Genomic DNA, 19,610 nt, shown 5'->3' with positions numbered 1-19,610 from the left:
AATTGAAATTGAGTTGTCACCTAAAATAGACCTTTTACTTGTTCATAGACAATAATATCTCTTTTGACCCTCGGAGTATAGTTAAGATGTTTGGTCTGTAGTCCATAACCCTTCACCCCCTACCAATAACAGAACAGAAAGGCCACCTAGCTGGAGAACGCCCAGCTTTCCCTCACCCTTTTGTAAACTGGGCCATGACTATTAGCATTGTACTAGAAGTTCTCTCTTCTGTTTAAGGAAATGCCTTTTCTTTTGACCTGGTCATTGTCATCTATTACTCTGAAGCTAACTTCCATTTTCTAGCAATTAGCATTTTTAACTTCTCCATTCTACAAGTTTCCCAGTCCAAAAAAATAAATAAAAGGAAAGAAAGAAAATAACGTTATCACTATTGTATCTCTCTTATTTACCTCGCATCTCTCTCTCCTGCAGTCAAGACCTGAAATTACCTAAATTTTCCTCTCTGCTCCTTTCTTCCACTACTGAAACTCTGGCAAATGTCACCAAGGACCTCCTCATTGGCAAAGGCAGGGAGCACTTTCCTTATGTGACCTCTGAAAAGTTTGACACTTGATCATGCTTCCTTCCTGAAATTCTCTACACCTGGTTTCTGTGACCAGTCTCAATGGTCTCTCCCTATTTGTCCATCTGTTCCTCTCCAGTCTCCTCATGGACTCTCCTTTATTCCTACATGTTGATGTTTGCCAGGATTTTGCTTCAGTTTGCTTCCAGTTCTGTTCATCTTCTCTAATTTCACTCAATGACTCAAAGCTTCTCAAATCTGTACCTTAAGTTCAGACAAATCTCCTGAGCTTAACTTGCTACTAAATATAACCACTTGGATAACCCCCAGACATTTCAACCTATTCAAAATTGATGCAGTCTTTATGCACGTGAGACGTGCTCCTATCTTGTCCGGGCTGATGGCAGCTAATCAGTCACAAAGCCTGGAATCTGGCACATTCTTGATTTCTTTTTTCTCACTTTATGTCCACTAGACTTATCATTTTGCCTCTGAAATATTCATTGAATCACACTCTGTTCTTGTCCTATCACCTGAGCTGCATCAACAGCTTCCTAACTGCTTTTTCTTACCGCTGAAGCTGCACTATTCAATACAGTAGCCACTAGCCACGTGCGGCTCTTTAAGTTAACATTAAATATGATCATAAATTTAGTTCCTCAGTTGCACTGGCCATGTTTCAAGTTCTGGTTAGCCACAGGTGGCTAATGACCGTCCTATTGGATAGCACAGATTATAGAACTTTTCCATCACTGCAGAAAGCCCTGTTGACAGTGCTGCTCTAGATTTTCTCTCTGCCTCTGCCACAGTGCTGTTAGGAGTGAGGTTTCCAAACAGCTCTGGCCATATGCTACTGTTTAAACCCTATATTAATTCCTCACTGCTTGTGAGATAAAGTCCAAATTCTTCTGCTTGACACAAGGGTCTGCCTTCCTTTTCAGTCTTGTGTCTAGTCCCTTCTTGTACTCTATAGTCCAGCCGCAATGAACTGTTTTCTAGACACACCATTGTTTCGTGCTTTTGTATTTTACACATACTGCAGTCTAAAACGTAATAGGCTTTTCCCCAATCCATTTAAGTCTGCAAAGCATCTGAAAAGCTTATTCTTGCCTCCCAAATTCAGCTGACTGCTCACTCCTTGGTGTCCTTATGATTATACCTTTCAAGTGAATGTCATTTATGTGATTACATGTTCCTCTCCCTTGTTAGACTTTGATCTTAAGAATAGGGCCATGTTGTCCCCCCCCCCCCCCCAGGATATATCACCAGCTCCTGGCATAGTACTGGGCCAGTATGAGGTGCTCACAAAGTTGAAGGAAATTGATGCTTAAGTAAGTGTGTATGTTTATGGGGAACCATGCATAGTATTGGGGAAATAATCATAGTAAGACACAGTCACTGCTGTCAAATACATATTTGAGACATTGGGATGGTGTGAGGAGGATGAAGCCTTACAGCACGGGTCACTTTTGTGGAGAGCAGTGCAGTCCCGTCTGGCCAGAAGAGAACATAAACTACAAGAAGTAAAGCAGTATGAGAGAAGACTGGGAGGTAAATTTATTTGCAGTGATATTGTAAAGAATTTCTAGTACTGCTAAATTTGGACTTAGCGGGGGCCACTGGAAGTTTTTGAGCAATGACTTGATCAGGATTATGTCATAAGATAAGGACACTATTTTCATATTCCTGGTAACTAGTACTATACCTATTAATAAACACAAAATGAAGAGGCTAAAGGGAGGATAAGTGGTGATAGAAGGGGACTTGACTTTGAGTGGTGAACACACAGTACAATATACAGATGATATAGAATTGTACACCTGAAACATACATAATTTTATTAACCGGTGTCATCCCAATAAATTCAATAAAAAATTTAAAAACACAAAATGAAAATGTTAGGTTGGAAGGAGATGAAACTGATGATGGCTAACATTTACTGAATACTTGATATGTATCAGGCCCTATTATAAGTCCTTTATATGTATTAATTCTCTTAATCATTATAACCCTATAACATAGATACTGTTATCACCCTCATTTTTCAAATGAAGCAATTGAAGCACGAGGTGTTAAGTAATTTGCCCATGGTCACACTTTTAATAAGTGACCAAAGCTGGGATTTGAACCCAGGCAGTCTGCCCCTAGACAGTGTGTTATTCTGGTTGCTAAGCACAGCAGGTAGTTTAAGATCTAGTATTGAAGTTGGGGGAAAAAAACATTAGGAGAGGTAGATTTGGGAATCATCTTTGAGGCAGTGTCTGAATTAGTCATGCAGGTAGGTGAGATTTATAAGGGAGGAAGTAGGAAACAGAATTTAGTTGTGGGTCAAGTATTGGGCTTTGAGTTAGCTCCCCAGGGAGCAAGAATAGGAAGTGGAACCAACGGCAGAGCATCAAACAGGAAGGAAAAGCAGAACAACATAATACGAGTGAGGCAGAACAAGAGGACTTTATGTTTGTCAAGTGAGTTTTTTTGTTTGTTTGTTTCGTTAATCCTTACCCAAGGATATTTTTTCCATTGATTTTTTTTTTTTTGTAAGAGAGTAGAAGGAAGGAAGGGAGTGGGTAATGAGACAAACATTGATGGGAGAGAGACACATCGACCGTTTATCTCTTACAAGAGTCCCGGTGGGGCCAGGGATCGAACTAGTAACCCCGGTACATGTCCTTGACTGAAATCAAACCCTCAACCCTTCTGTGCTCAGGCTGACACTCTAATTGCTGAGCCACACCAGCCAGGGCTTGAATGAGTTTAAGCTTGTTTGTGCTGTGGACTTCTTTGGCAGTTTGGTGGCACCTTTGGACTTTGTCCAGCAATAATATTTGTAAATATTTATTTGCATAGCCCTGGCCGGTTTGGCTCAGCGGTTAGAGTGTCGGCCTGCGGTCCAGAGAGACCCGGGTTCGGTTCCCACTAAGGGCGCGTACCTCGGTTGCAGTTTGTCCCCGGCCCTGGTCGGTTGTGCGCGTGGCAGCCACTCGATGTGTTCCTTTCACATCGATGTTTCTCTCTCTCTGTTCCTCTCTCTCCCTCCCACTCTACCTGAACAAAAAATGGAAAAATGTCCTCGGGTGAGGATAAAAAATAAAAAATAAATAAATAAATAAATAAATAAATAATATTTATTTGCATAAATAAAATATACAATTATCAAAATATTTAAAGAAATGTATGATGCTTTAGTAATATGTGTGTATGTGTGTTTTTAAGATTTTAGAAAATTGATTTTAGTGAGAGGAAAAGAGAGAAACATTGGTGTGAGAGAAAAACATTGACCAGGGATTGAACCTGAAACCTGGGTATGTGCCCTGACCAGGAATCGAACTCGTGACCCTTCGGTTCTCAGGACAACACTCCAACCAACTGAGCCACACCGGCCAGGACAATATATGTTTTCCTATTAATACAATACATGTGTTTCTTAACTCATACATTAAATAAAATGATTTATTCTCAGGTCTAATACTTGCCATAATTGTAGAGATATTTCGAAATGTCTGTACACGTGATATGAAAACATTAATTGGTGATTTCTATTGATGACATTATCATACAGCTAGTACTAAAAAGATTTATTTTCTACATTCACAAAACTAAATTTCAGTTAGATATTGAAAAAAAGGTGACTTATTTATTCAAAATTCATGTACCCTTGCATTTTATGACATGTGGACTGTAGGTTAAGGACCCCTGTTCTGACTGATGAGGAAGTGATACCCCACAGATAGGTGTGGGAGAATAAAGAAAAGGGAACAATCACTGGTTGATATGGGGCTCACTGTTGATCTTAGAGAGCAGTTTCTGTTATCTGGAGATAGAACTGAAGAGTATAGGGGATCCAGGCCAAGCAATTTTGACTGAATATAGTAGAAAGGAAGGGACTATTTATTTTATTTATTTATTTATTTAATCCTCACCTGAGGACATTTTTCCATATTTTGTTCAGATAGAGTGGGAGGGAGAGAGAGAGAAATATTGATGTGAAAGTCACACATTGAGTGGTTGCCACCTGCACGACCCAACCAGAGCCGGGGACAAACTGCAACTGAGGTACGTGCCCTTAGCGGGAACCGAACCCGGGTCTCTCCGGACCGCAGGCCAATGCTCCAACCACTGAGCCAAACCGGCCAGGGCAAGGAAGGGACTATTTAAGTTGTTTTTTTTTTCCTAATCTTTACCCAATGATGTTTCTCATTGATTTTTTAGATAGAATGGGAGGGAGCAAAGGAGAGAGAAGAGAAAAACATCAATGTGAGAGAGAGACATCGATTAGTGGCCTCCTGCACGACCCCAACTGAGCTGGGGATTGAACCTGCAACTGAGACACATGCCCTTGACTGGGAATCACACCTGTGACTCTGGTCTGTGGGCCAATGCTCTAACCACTTAGCAAACCAAACAGGGCTATTTAAGTTTTTTAATTGGCGAAGTGAGAGCTACCTTTGTAAGAAGATTTACTTGGCAACAGTGTGCACCATGGATTGGCTTTGGAGAGACTGGAAGTGGGTCAGCTAGCAACCGTAGCGCATTCATACATGAGATGAAGTAGTTGCAGCATCAGAAATAACTGCACTTAGAAGAGAACCCCATTCTCTGTGGTCCACAAGGTCCCACATGGCTTTGCTTCTGCCTGTCTCTGGCCTCATCTGCTGTCACTATGCTTCAGCTGCATTGGTCCTTCCTCACTTCCCAGAAGGAGCCAGCCCCTTTCCTGCCTCAGGGTCTTCTTATACATGCTGTCCCCCGACACCCCCACTCACCCCCCCCCCCCATTTGGTGCACTCTTCCCACCCTACCTGACTAACTCTTACTGGACCTTCAGATCTCATCTCAATATCAGAAGGTCCCGATCTCCAGTTATTTTCACTTAGGGAATCATAGTTCTTTTCCTTCATAGTACCTTTTACAATTTGCTTTTATAAATTTGTAAGTTTACTTGTTTAATGTCTCTATTTTCACTCAGTTGCAAGTTTGATGGTAGGTGTCTGGTGTCTAGCATACTTCCAGGTACCTAAAGGGTGGTCAATAAATATTTGCTAAATAAATAAATGAATGATCCTCTTTGAGCCACAGCTCTTGTTTATATAATGGGGATAATAAATCTCAACCTTGTAGAGCAATTGAAAAGATTGCTGCTCCTAGAAATGTAGCTAAAAGGAGAGGATGATTATGGACATGAAGAGACATTCTGAGTTGGGAATGAGGTAAATGTGGGAGCTGGGTGGTTAGGTTTGATCTCTGAAGTAGGAGGGAACGAGGGAGAAAGGGCAGTTGGGAAGGACCTAGAATGGAGTGGGAAGAGTGGTGGGGTGCACAGGGACGGCAGTGGGGTGAAGATGTTTGTAGAGTAGAGATATTCCTGGTGAGATTTACTGTTGAAATCTGTTAGACGGGATGATCTGTTCTAAAGCTTGAAGGCTGCCAGGCTCAGCTACAACACCTTTAGAAACCAGCAACCCATTTGTTACTTTTTTTATTTTTAAAAAATGTTTTTATTGATTTTAGAAGGAGAGACAGAGAAACATCCATCGGCTGCCTCCTGCATACACCCGACTGAGGATTGAGCCTGCAACCTGGGCATGTGCCCCGATCTGGAATAGAACTGTGACCCTTCCGTGCTCCAGAGGACACTCAACCACTAAGCCACCCCCACCAGGACACTAGCAGCCTATTTTTTGGTCCAATGAGCGGTCCCTTGGTGGGTGCCGAGAAGGTAAAAAAGAATATGACATGATCCCTTAAGGACCTTGCAGTGGGGTTGAGGTGACTGAAGCCAACATGGAAAGAAGAGAATAATGAAAATGATGGTAGTGGCAGGCACAGGGTGCTGTGGAAGCACACGGAAGGCGCGATGCACTGATCTCTTCAGTGTCCAGAAGGCTTCCTGAGGGAGGTGAGTTTTCGTCTCAGGAATATAGAAGTAAGTAGGGTCCAGATCAAAAGTATGTGATTGAGCCCTGGCCGGTTTGGCTCAGCGGTTAGAGCGTCGGCCTGTGGTCTGGAGAGACCCGGGTTCGGTTCCCGCTAAGGGCACGTACTTCGGTTGCAGTTTGTCCCCGGCCCTGGTTGGTCCTGCGGGTGGCAGCCACTCGATGTGTCCCTTTCACGTCGATGTTTCTCTCTCTCTCTCTCTCTCCCTCCCACTCTATCTGTACAAAAAATGGAAAAATGTCCTCAGGTGAGGATTAAAAAAAAAAAAAAAAAAGTATGTGATTGAATATGCGTAATAAAAACATTCCTTTAGTAATACTGGAAAAGAATGAGATTGGAGACAGAGAGACCAATTATAAGAAAGTTGCAATGTCCAGGGAACAAACCGATGATGTCCTAAACTGTGGGAATGAGAAGAAAAGGGAAGACAGATTTAAGAGCTACTGAAGAGAGAATTGGTAGGCCTTGGTAAACAATGGGATGAGAAAGTTTGAGGAAAATGAAGTTGTCAAGGTTGACTCACATTTGTAGCTCAGATAATTGGCTGGACACTTAAGTTATTAAGGTGTTTTGTGTTTTTTTTTGCTAATCCTCACCCTAGGATATTTCTCCATTGATTTTTAGATAGAGTGGAAGGGAGGGAGAAACAGAAACATTGATGTGAGAGAGACAGCGATTGGTTGCCTCCTGCAGGAACCCAACTGGGGCTGGGTTCAAACCCACAACCCAGGTTGTGCCCTTGATTGGGAATTGAACCTGAGACCCCTTGGTCTGTGGGCGAACACTCCAACTGCTGAGCCAAAGTGGCCAGGGCAAGCTGTTGAATGTAAGAGTTGGAACATGCTGGGAAGGAAGGGCGATGCATTCGGTTTTGTGGATTTTGAGGTGGAGGCACAGTTCAGAGGAGTAATTGCTAACCCTAATTCGTCTACTGGAATTCATTATTGCACCATCATGAGACAATATAAAATAGAAAACTCACCAATTTTTTAAAAAATGAAAGCACAGTTTGAAAACCATAAGACACCACTTTAAAACATCTTTTAGCCCAGTCAGTGCGGCTCAGTGGTTGAGCGTGGACCCATGTACCAAGAAGTCGTCAGTTCGATTCCTGGTGCCCAGCAGGAGGTGGCCAATCCATGTTATCTCTCATTGATGTTTCTATATCCCTGTCTCTAAAATCAATAAAGAAAATATATAAATAAATAAATAAAAAATCTCTTAGACATTTTTTAGATAGTTAGGGAAAAATGAACACAGATTGTATTAAATGAAGTTAAGCGATTGTTTTTTATTTTAATTCTCACCTGAGGATATTTTTCTATTTATTTTCAGATAGAGTGGGAGGGAAGGAGGGAGAGAGAGAGAGAAACATTGACATGAGAGGAACACATTGACTGGTTGCCTCCCATATGACCCTGACCGGTGCAGGGGACGAACCACAACAGAGGCATGTGCCATTGACTAGAATCAAACCCGAGACTCATTGGTCCGCGGGCCAGTGCTCTAACCATCAAGCCAAACCAGCCAGGGCTAAGTGATTGTTTTTAATGTTATTGATGATAGTATTAATAGTTATAAAGAAAAGTTATCATCTGTTATAGATACCCTTAGAAATATTTCCTTGTGGAATATAATAATAAAATTTGCCCCTTTTTTTTTAACATACTCCAGGGAAAAAACTATAGAACAGGAGAATAGATGAAACAAGAATGAAAGACTTGATCGCGGCCGGCAGGGGTAGAGACCCAGAGACCAGAGCAGCGGGCACCTGGGAGGCCTGGAGAGGAGCAAGCGTCATGGGAAGCAAATGTGATGTGGTTGTGGTGGGGGGTGGCATCTCAGGTATGGCAGCAGCCAGACTTTTGCATGATTCTGGCCTGAATGTGGTTCTGGAAGCCCGGGACCATGTGGGAGGCAGGACTTACACTGTTAGGAATCAAATGGCTAAATATGTAGACCTTGGAGGATCCTATGTTGGGCCAACCCAGAGTCATGTCTTAAGATTAGCCAAGGAACTAGGATTGGAGACTTACAAAGTGAATGACGTGGAGTATGAGATCCACTACGTAAAGGGCAAATCATACAAATTCCGGGGCGCATTCCCACCTGTGTGGAATCCAATTGCCTACCTAGATCATAACAACCTTTGGCGGACAATAGATGACATGGGAAAAGAGATTCCCAGTGAGGTCCCATGGAAGGAGCCCCTTGCAGAAGAGTGGGACCGCATGACAATGAAGGAGCTGCTAGACAAGGTCTGCTGGACCGAGTCTGCAAGAAACTTCACCACCCTCTTTGTAAACCTGTGTGTCACTGCGGAGCCCCATGAGGTCTCTGCTCTGGTCCCTGTGTATGTGAAGCAGTGTGGAGGCACGACCAGGATCACCTCAACAACCAATGGAGGGCAGGAGAGAAAATTTGTGGGTGGATCTGGTCAAATAAGTGAGCGGGTAATGGACATCCTTGGGGATCGAGTGAAGCTGGAGAGGCCTGTGACCCACATTGATCAGATAGGAGAAAATATCCTTGTGGAGACACTAAACCATGAGGTGTATGAGGCTAAGTATGTGATAAGTGCTCTTCCTCCTGTTCTGGGCATGAAGATTCATTACAACCCTCCTCTGCCAATGCTGAGAAACCAGCTGATCACTCGTGTGCCTTTGGGTTCAGTCATCAAGTGTATCGTCTAATATAAAGAGACCTTTTGGAGGAAAAAATTTTACTCTGGAAGCATGATTATCGAAGGAGAGGAAGCTGCGGTTGCCTACACATTGGATGATACCAAACCTGATGGCAAATATCCTGCCATAATTGGATTTATCCTTGCCCACAAAGCTAGAAAACTGGCATGTCTCACCAAAGAAGAAAGATTGAATAAATTGTGTGAGCTCTACGCAAAAGTTCTGGGATCCCAATAAGCTTTGAAACCGGTGCACTATGAAGAGAAGAACTGGTGTGAGGAACAGTGCTCAGGAGGCTGCCACACGACCTACTCCCCCCCGGGGATTATGACTCAATTTGGAAGAGTTCTGCGCCAGCCGGGGGGCAGGATTTATTTTGCAGGCAGGGAGACTGGTACACACTGGAGTGGCTACATGGAGGGGGCTGTGGAGGCTGGAGAGAGCTGCGGAGAGATCCTGTGTGCCATGGGGAAGATTCCAGAGGATGAATCTGGCGGTCTGAACCAGAGTCTATGGATGTTCCTGCGCAGCCCATTACCGAAACCTTCTTGGAGAGACATTTGCCTTCTGTGCCAGGCTTGCCGAGGCTTATTGGATTGACTGCCATCTTGTCAGCAACTGCTCTTGGCTTCCTGGCCCACCAAAAGGAGCTACTTGTGAGGCTCTAAAGAGAAGGCATCTGTAACAACATCTTATTTTACTTGGTGTGTGGGTTTGGGGAAGGGGTTGTGGTAAAGTTTCATGAAGATATACAGATTCCAGCTTAAGGTGGGGAGCATGAAGATAAGTCAGACTGCTGACCACAGGAAACAGTATCTCTTTATTTGGTCCCCTGCTTATTGTCTCCTGCTTGGCTTAGCACTCTGTCTTGCCCATTTCCAAATTTATTGCCCCCAGAAACTTCACAGGAGTTAGGCAGTTTTGTTTAAAGTCCTTGCTATCCCACAGCACACCTTGCCCATGCTCAAAAAACTAGTTTTCCCCACCTCTGTGGCTTTGTGCTTCTCCTTCCTCTTACCTGCAACATCCCCATCTTTTAAGTTCTCTGCATTTGTCCTTAGTATCCTGTATTGTTATAGCTGGTAGACCTTAGAGACCATCTAGTCCTCACCCTCTATTTTAGAGTTGAGCCAACTAAAGCTCAGAGAGGTGGAACATAACTGCAAGGTCTGAAATAAGACTGATATCTTGGAGACTAGAACACAGGTCCATTGCTTTTCCTATCTCCTGGGATATATGCCCCATTGATCCTCTTCTACTCCCTGCCATGATTCCTGATGGAGTCCCCTTGTTTGGGTTTACTTTGTACTAAATTGTTATGCACTATCACTACTGTCCTACTCCTACTGTTGTTACATAATAAAGTTGATTCACCATAAAAAAAAAAAAAAAGAATGGAAGACTTTAAGAATAAAGTTGAAAATTATGAGCATGTAAGGGTTTATCAGATTCTTCTCTTTTGTTTGTGTTTGTAATTTTTATTTTTATTTTTATTTTATTTTTTATCCTCACCCGAGGGCATTTTTCCATTTTTTGTTCAGGTAGAGTGGGAGGGAGGGAGAGAGAGAGAGAGAGAGAGAAACATCGATGTCAAAGGGACACATCGAGTGGCTGCCACCCGCACAACCGACCAGGGCCGGGGACAAACTGCAACCGAGGTACATGCCCTTAGCGGGAACCGAACCCGGGTCTCTCTGACCGCAGGCCGACGCTCTAACTGCTGAGCCAAACCGGCCAGGGCTGTGTTTGTAATTTTTATAGTAGAATTTTTAAAAGGTTCTTTTAGTCATAGATCCAAAGGAAATCAGTTAGTGGAATATAAACATTTTATTAATATAAAATCATATCATAAGTATATTTTGTTTTTGTGGCAAGACTTGTGACAGACCAGAGATCATCAAGTAGAAGACATGTCACCCAGGCAGGTACTTGGGCATTACTGCAGACTGCACTCAGCTGATGCCTCTGCCGACCTCACGTCGTCGAGATCCATACGTTGAAGAGCTATGTAGAGGTGGCTGTCTGGTTCCTGATGCTTCTCCGTTCTCCAGAAATAGCTCTCATGCATAGAGGTGGTGTGCCTGGCCGCAGTTCATCCATCTGGAGGTCGCACCTCACACAAGCTGCCCAGAGGGGCTGTCTCACCCAGCAGTGTGAACCTGGAAAGCTGGAGGCTGGAGGCCTTTGAAGGTGCGGCATGGTCATGGCACTTCCCCTGCTGGGAGGGCCTGTGGCTCCCCTTCCGGGGCCAGTTAATTCCACTCTTGATTTCATGAGCTTGCTCAGTTTCCTTCTAATAAATTGCTATGTTAAATTTTAAGTTAGCTAGAATTGGTTTCTATTGCTTATCACCAAAATAACCTTGTTAAAAATAATAAATTGTTGCATAATTATTATGTAAATGTGTTTGGTGTTGAAATAAATTAAAAAATGAAAAATTTTTAAAAATGTCTTGAGGGAGATTTTGTGGGGAATACGGTTTGAGAACTGTTGTCCTGACATCCAAATGGAGCCTCCTACAGGCAGCTGGGGTCGAGGGGTGTGGATCAGAACAGAACTGAGCCAAAGGGGTAGATTGGACAACGTCAGCCAATTGGTGGATAGGGGAGGCACGTGGGAGTCAGTGCCATCCAGCACATGTACAGTGTAAGAGAAAAGGTTGAGGACCAACCTCCAGGGACACTAACACTTAAAGGGTAGCTGAAAGGAAGGCATGCGCAAAGGAGTCAGGACTCCAGAGAAATGGGAGGCACCGCCCGGAGCCCGGGATGCCAAAAAGGTAGGAAGGAGGCCTGGCCAACTGTGTCAAATGTTGCAGACTGCAAAGAATCCACATGATTCAGCAACACAAAAATACTAGTGAACAATTTCACTGCGGAGGGTTAAGGATTAAAAGGCAAGTATGAAAGTGGAGAGATGGTTGCTGCAACTTTTTTAGAAAATTCGACTCTGCTAGGTAAAGAAGGATGGGAGAACCGAGTGTCAGAGAGCCGTGGCCTGCTGGGTTTATGGTGTGACGCTGGTGTTCTTGGAGGCATTCGTATCTGAAAACCAAAGTAGACGGTTTCTGGAAGGCTGACCTGGCTGCCTTGCTCCTCTTGCCCACAATTATCACCCCAAACTGGTGAGAGGCTGTTTTTGAGATCATCTATTATGGCTGTTGTTGGAGGGCCCTGGTTGGAAGAAGGATCACATAAAGGGAAAGGTAGTTATAAGTGTGAACATTTTGCCACTTATCCAGGTGGTGGGGTTATAGTTCTCATGCTGGTCTTGTCCTCTACCCTTCGCCTCATTCCTCCCACCCAGGCCTCCCAAAGGATCTTGTATCCAGGGCACGGTGTGTTCATTAACCAGTTGTCATCCCCAAGGGCCATTGGGGGTCTTCTTTGGAGGGTGGGTTTATTTTGGGTCTCCCATCCCAATTTGGCCACATGCGTAGAACAGTGTTCAGCAAACTATGGTCTGTGAGCAAAATCCTGCCCATTTTCTGTTTTAACGTGGCCTGAGAGCTAGGAACAGTTTTTAAATAGTTGAAAAAAATTATCTTTTGTGACTCATGGAAATTATATGAAATTTAAATTTCAGTGTCCATAAGTAAAAAGGTTAAGAACAAAACTCCAAGGACACCAATATTTAAAAAATAACTGAAAGAAAGGAGTCAAGGGAGGAGCCAGAAGGAGAGGCCAGAGAAGTCGAAGGAGCGGAAGGCAAGGGCCCAGCCTTGCTCTCCCAGCTTCGCGGTCCTAGGGCTGTCTGCGCGCGGGCTGAGCATGCAGGACCCAGATGGCCTAACGTATTTCCTATCTGGTCCTTCACTGCCAAAGTGTGCTGACACCCTGGGTGGCAGTGTGCCATACACCTCCCGCTCCAGGCCAGGGCATGTCACAGACTGTTTCCTAGGGGCCTGAATCTTCCCACCACAGCAACCAGCATGGGTTAGTCCACAAAGAGGGACACTGGGGAAATGCTCTGCTTTTTGCAGTGTAATATAGTGATTTCCAAACCCTACTCCGACCCTGGCACTCTGCCCCCACCCCCATACATCTCAGAATATCTAGGAGGTCATGGGGTTGGTTTTGTTTTGGGCTGTTATTGCTTTCAAAAGGGAGTATGGATTTTGAAAGTCTCAGACACATGGATGGACCATACTCACATAGATCAATTTCTGATTCCTTAATTGCCACATTAGATCTTTCTCACTGCCTCTTCCCCCACCCCTTCTGTCTCTTTTCTTCTCTATCAAACTTGCAGCTATACACCAACAGTTTCTTCCTCACCTCCCACTTCTCAGTCCACCACCATCTGGAGCTGCTCCCGCTGCAACACTGAAACTGCTGTCCATAAACTCGTTAACCGGCTCACAACTGCCACATCGAAGGACACTTTCTCGTTTTCCCGACTTCAGGGGAGTACTTGGGGACCTTGCCATTCTTCACGGAACACCTCTATTTCTCTTAATCTGCTTCTTCCTCGTTCTTCTCGCTCTCTGGATGCTCCTGCTGCCACCAGATGCTCCGGCAGCGCGTTTCAGTGCACTGGTTCCAGGGAGCGTCGGAGCCTGGCGCCCTCCTACGCTGCTCCGTGCGGCTGAGCCCAGGGGTCTGCAGGTGTGCACTTCCAGCCTCCTGGCAGCCGGCTTCCTGTTAGACTCTCTCAGCAGGAGACAGCTCAGAAGGCAGAAGAAACCAAGGCTTCCTGCTTTGTCTCCAACAGACTGGCAGTAGCAAGTAGTTGTAGCAGCAGCAAGAACAGGTGATTCTGGAGTCTAGCCTGCTGGGCAGAGGACGTAACTTCTCGATGAGCCAGCCTTGCTGGAGATGACAGCTTTTCAGTGGATCCAGAATGGACTATGACAGTGTGTCCCCCAGGGCAACAGCAGGTGCAGACACAGATTCCAGCTCAGGGGCCACAGCAGCTCTTGACCCCCAGGCATTCCTCTCCTACGTGCACCTCCAGCCACCCTCTTTTCCCCTTTTGCACTTCTTGCCTTTGTAACAAACCCTAGAGTAAACCTGCCAGTCTGAAATACCTAGTGTGGTTATGTGCTCCTGACTGAATCCTGGATCCTGGCAGGTGTGAGGCTTGGCGTTTGAACTCATGCAGACCGTGTCCTGTGGCACACCCTGCTCGTCTCTGCACAGTTCACTGGGGTGATCTCGTCCACCGCCTCTGCTTCGACATCTGTGCCTGTGACTCTCAAATGAAAATTCTTCAGCCCAAAGCTGAAATCCACACCCACATACCTCATGCCTCCTGCATGCCTGTTCCACGGGCATCTCAAATTCAACATGTCCCAAACAGAATTCATTCTCTTCATCATCAAACCTGCTTTTATGGCATTTTTTTCTATTTCATTTCTGTCCATCACTCATGACTCACCCTGCCACCCAATCAGAAACCTGGGTGTTATCCCTGACCCTTTATCTCACCTCATATGTAACCTGCAACCAAGCCCTTTAGATTCTACTTCCTAATTATATCAGTATTCGACTCCCCCATGTCCTCTCTTCATGACTTAACTCAGGATCTTAACATTCATCACCTAAATCATTGTTATATTGATACAAGAGGGCAGTGTGTGTGTACAACTTTTTATTTTCATATCATATACTACAGACTTGTGACCAGCAGTTTTACATCAATTCTTTCTAAACTCCAGTCCATTGTTTCAAATATCAGAACAGTTCTTTTAAAAGGTTGAAATGATTGTGCACCAGTTTTAATATCTCCATCATCTGCTAAATTAAAGCTGGACCCTCCTTGTGACATAACAGGGCTCATGTGATCTGTTCTTGCCTAAATTTCCAGCTCCTCTTGACACCCCAGCATCCCCAAGAGGAACAGGGACACGTGAGCAGTCTCCACAACGTCCAGTTCTCAGAGGGCCCCAGAGGAAGGCGCTCTGATGCCTTTGGCTTTCACACACTCGCCTATCCCTTGACCTGAAATGCTTTTCTCTTCCCTCATGTTCTGTTGGTCAAATTGTTTTTTCTTTTCTTTTTTATCCTCACCTGAAAACACCTTTCCATTTTTTGTTCAGATAGAGTGGGAAAGAAAGAGAGAGAAGGAGAGAGAGAGAGAGAGAGAGAGAGAGAGAGAGAGAGAGAGAGGTGAAAAGGACACATTGAGTGTCTGCCACCCGTACTACCAACCAGGGTTGGTCCGTGGACAAACTGCAACTGAAGTACATGCCCTTAGCGGGAACCGAACCCAGGTCTCTCTGGACCGCAGGTCGACGCTCTAACTGCTGAGCAAATCGGCCAGGGCGGTCTAATTGTTTTTTTTTTCTTCAAGACTCTTAGAAGGTGTCCTGATATGTCTCACCTTTTCCTTCAACTTCATAAAATCACTACTTCCAAAACACTCGCATGTTCTGATTTAAACACATTACATTGTTGTGTACTTATTCATTGACCACCACCACCACCCCACTAGAGTTTGAGCTCTGTGGAGGAAGGACTTTGTCTTATTCACCTTTGTGTTTTCTAGCACTGCAGGACACACTGGAGCTAATGATGGAAGGAGGATACCTCTCAGAGAAAGTGGAGTCTGAAGAGTCCTGGGGTTTGTTGTGGGAAGAGGGGATTTCCAATGCAGAGACCCGCACGGGTTCCTGTCCAGGCTGATGAGCAGACACGGAGAGGGATCCCCACTAGGAGGCACACGTTCCTGCCAGCCTACCCAGCCCAGTTACACACCCACTCTGGCCTGTTGAAGGAGCCCTCTTCAGGAGGTTGCTGGTCCCAGGCCTCTCTCCCCAGAGACTGGTGATGTTAAAGCCTTCACTTCTGTGATTGGTTTAGCCCAAATGGTAGGGACACAATTGGAAGTGCGCTGGCGGAACTTGATCTAGGAGGGAGCTGGGGAGCTGGGGTAGCTCCTCGCCCACAGTGTGGGTGAAGCGATGGATCATGAGTGGGGCCCCGGACCTGCGCTGCTGTGGCTGCTACACGTCCTGTGGCTGCTGCCTCTCTCCTGGACCGCTGCTCAGGGTATGACTGCACCTCCCCTTTGCTGCAGTCCTGCCGGGCTCCAGCCCTGGGAGCCCACCCAGAGCAGCCCTGGGCGCCCAGCCAGAGCACTGGGAGAGCGCCCACGCTCTGTGAGTGGTGGGAAGTGCTGCCGCGTAGGGAAAACTAGTAGATGAGGGCAAAGCTGCTATGGATGGGCGGCAGTGTCAGGGTACTTGATACATTTTGTGTAAGAGTCTTTTGAAGCAGAGACTATTATATCCACTTTCCAGGTGGAGAAACTGAGACTCAGAGTTTAAGGAACGTGTGCTGTTCACACATGGGGACGTGGTCGCACTGGGGCTTGAACAAAGCAAATGTTATGTCCACTGTTCCGCTCGAGTCACTGCACTTGGTCAGCGCTGCCACGCGGTTCTTGAAGGATCTTCACCGGTCCTTAATTTCCTTCCCTGAGAAGGATGGGGCAGAATGGAAGAATAATCGGGAAGATCCCTCTTACTATAAATGCCTGTTGTTCTAGGTCTTGGGTATGGGGTAGGTTTCCTGCTCACTGCGGGGAATCCTGCCAGAAGTTTCACAGAAAAGGGATCATTTCGTGAAGCTATGGGGTCACTTCCCCCAGTCCTGTCATTGTGGGGGGCTGGACAGCTGGGTGAGGGGAAGATGTTTTCAGAGGCCTGGTGCCAACGAGGTGGCTGAAAAGAAGCCTGGAGACTGTTTTCAGTTCACCGTGTGTCTGGGCAGAGGAGGGAGGGGTGTCTTCTACAGCTTGGGGAGGCCGTGACCATCCCTTTGCTGCACCTTCTGAGATTGGGAAGCCCATCCAGGCCCTTCACAAGTCACCGTGGCGGCCTGTGAACCAGACCAAGGTCCCCCTTGGGGAGGACGCGCCCGGGGCCGGGATGCAGGGCCCGGAGCAGAGCGCAGGCTGGGTCTCAGCCGCCAGCAGTGCGCACGCAGACAGCCGGCTGTGGCACTGCAAACTGCGGCCACTCGCACCCCACAGCGTGACACCGCTGGCCTTCCTATGGGCGGGCTGGTTTGGAGAGACCCCAGTAATTTCCTTTGCACCCCCCCTGGGTGGGAGAGCCCAAATAACAAACACCAGAGGGGTTATACCCACCCCTGCCCCTCGGGTTCAGCAAGCCTATTTCTGAGCTAAGGAGGAGGGGCGGCCCTCCCTGGACCCCGCTGTCTCCTTTGCCCGCTGCAGGGCGGCGGGACCTGCAGAACCACACGTTCCGGCACACCGTGTACTGTCAGGACTGGAGCCCCGGCGTGGCGCTCTCCGAGGCCTACGAGGAGGACCTGCTTTTCTCCTTCGACTTTTCCCAGAACACGCGAGTGCCTCGCCTGCCCGAATTTGCGGACTGGGCCCAGCCGTCCGGAGACATTCCCAGCATTTTCTTCGACAAGGCATTCTGCCAAGCCATGGTCCAGGAAGTAGGCCCAGCCCTTGAAGGGCAAATCCCAGTGTCCAGAGGTCAGGGGTTTTTCAGGGGCAGGGTGGGAGCTGCACTGTTACCCTCATTCATCTCTACACCGAAGTGTTCCCCTTCCCACCAGCCCCCACCTCTGGTGCCCCCTGGTTCTGCCCGGGGGCCTGCCCTTTCTACCAGCCCCTGCTGAGCCCGGCTGGGTGGTCGGAAGACAGTGCCTGGGGCGGGGCACTCACCGGGTGAGGTGGGAACCGTGGGCGATGGGCTGCCCTTCTCAGCAGGAGGAAGAGGGGAGTAGAAGCACCTGCCCATGTGCTGGTGCTCCCCTGAGAAGACAGCCTGTGATGAGATGGGGGGTCTAGACAGGAAGTGCTGCAGGAAGTCCGGTGGGCTGCAGAGAGGCCCGGGCCTGGCTCTGCTCTAGGTCCAGCTCTGGTTCTTGGCTGGAAGGTCTCAGAACCCCAGTACCTCTCTCTTCTCCCCAAAGGCAGCCCGGTGGACTGCCTCTGCCCTCCCTCCGTGTGTCACTCCCCTCCAAACACTGGGGTGCCATCTCAGCTAGTCCCTCCGGGCCCTCACACCTCGACCCTTCCCCAGGCTTTCCTGTCGCTGAGGTGTTCACGCTGAAGCCCCTGGAGTTCGGCAAGCCCAACACGCTGGTGTGTTTTGTCAGTAATCTCTTCCCACCCACGCTGACGGTGACCTGGCAGCACCACTTGGGCCCCGTGGAAGGCTCTGGGCCCACTTTTGTTTCAGCCGTTGATGGACTCAGCTTCCAGGCCTTTTCTTACTTGAACTTCACACCAGAACCCTCGGACCTTTTCTCCTGCTTGGTGACTCATCAGATCGACGGCTACACAGCAATTGCCTATTGGGGTGAGACCCTCCTCCCTGGAAGCCTGGTTGTTTGGGGGCACAAAGGGACAGACCCACGGGAGAGCCTTCTTCTCTACGTGGACCTTGTTTAGTCCGTTCTCCCTCTGAGGCAACCTGTCACCCACACCTCAGTTTCTCCCTTGTCATCCCAGAAACCCCATCATTCCCCAGGGTGGGGGCTCCCCAACCAGGTCTCGGCGCCCACTTGCTCCCCTTTGTCTCCAGTGCCCCACAACGCGCTGCCCTCAGATCTTCTGGAGAACGTGCTGTGTGGAGTGGCCCTCGGCCTGGGTGTGCTGGGCATCATCGTTGGCTCCGTCCTCATCACCAGGTTCCGGAAGCCTTGCTCGGGCGGTACGTCAGGCCCCCGGGGGGCTGGGGGCGTAGGAGCCATACCGCGGCGCGTGCGTGGGCGGGCCGGGATTATCCTGGGGTGGGGAGGCTGACTCGGCACCATGGCACTGCCTGGTTGGGGTCCCAGTTACACACACAGTTATGGGTCCCAGGGATGGCTTTGAGTGACAGAGGAGTGACATGGGGAGCTGGAGGAAGGGTGCGGAGATGATTTGGGGTCAAGGAGAGCTCCACTTCCCAGGGTGTGCTGCAGGCAGGGAGGGGCCTTCGGGGAGGAGGGAGACCCCTCTGAGGGCTTTTCCTCCACCCTTCTCTCTCCTCAGACTGAGTCTTCCTGATCGGAGTCTGATGGCAGCACCTTCGGCCTCCCTAGCAGTGGCTGCTCAGACTTCTCACATCCTGGCCAGCATCGCTCCTTCTCAGAGCAAAGGCCTGCGTGTGTGTGTGTGTGTGTGTGTGTGTGTGCGCGCGTGTGTGTGTGTGTGTGCGCGCGCAGGGTTCTCAGCTGGGGGCTCTGCTGTCCCCAGCTTGTATCCTGGGGAACCCAGAGTGCCTTTCTATCATGACTGCAATCCTTCCCACGTCAAGGCAATAAATTTCATTACTTTTTACAGGTGTGGCTTCTTTTTTAATTCATGGTGTTTGTTTCTGGATATCTCAGCTTGAGTGAGTTGTCATTTGAAATTCAACATGCCTTAACCTGAACACCTTGGCCTCCTTAGGGAGGGAAATGGGGGCCCCTGGCTCCTCAGCTGCCTGCTGCTGCCTGGTCTCAGCAGCGCGGGGGCTTCCACTCCCATCAGTGTGTGCAAACAGGAACGCAGGCAGA

The 19,610-nt window shown here is 47.5% G+C and overlaps 2 protein-coding genes across 2 annotated transcripts; both read left to right on the top strand.

Moving 5' to 3' along the window:
• The first annotated feature begins 8,256 nt into the window (after positions 1-8,256).
• On the top strand, positions 8,257-9,809 carry LOC118620895 (amine oxidase [flavin-containing] B-like). Its single transcript, XM_036247943.1, is given in 2 exon segments — positions 8,257-9,628; positions 9,631-9,809. Coding segments are annotated over 2 exon segments (1,551 nt in total).
• A 6,180-nt stretch (positions 9,810-15,989) lies between these two features.
• LOC118621193 (HLA class II histocompatibility antigen, DM alpha chain) lies at positions 15,990-19,396 on the top strand. Its single transcript, XM_036248529.1, has 5 exons — positions 15,990-16,133; positions 17,326-17,595; positions 18,149-18,427; positions 18,653-18,781; positions 19,105-19,396. The coding sequence occupies exons 1-5, from the start codon at positions 16,046-16,048 to the stop codon at positions 19,107-19,109; spliced, it is 771 nt and encodes a 256-aa protein (XP_036104422.1). The 5' UTR covers positions 15,990-16,045; the 3' UTR covers positions 19,110-19,396.
• The last annotated feature ends 214 nt before the right edge of the window (positions 19,397-19,610 follow it).

This window comes from Molossus molossus, unplaced genomic scaffold (genome assembly GCF_014108415.1).
Source record: "Molossus molossus isolate mMolMol1 unplaced genomic scaffold, mMolMol1.p scaffold_m16_p_8, whole genome shotgun sequence".
Taxonomy (NCBI): Eukaryota; Metazoa; Chordata; class Mammalia; order Chiroptera; family Molossidae; genus Molossus; species Molossus molossus.
The sequence above is the reverse complement of the archived record's forward strand: the minus strand, read 5'-3'. Positions and strand labels throughout refer to the sequence as shown.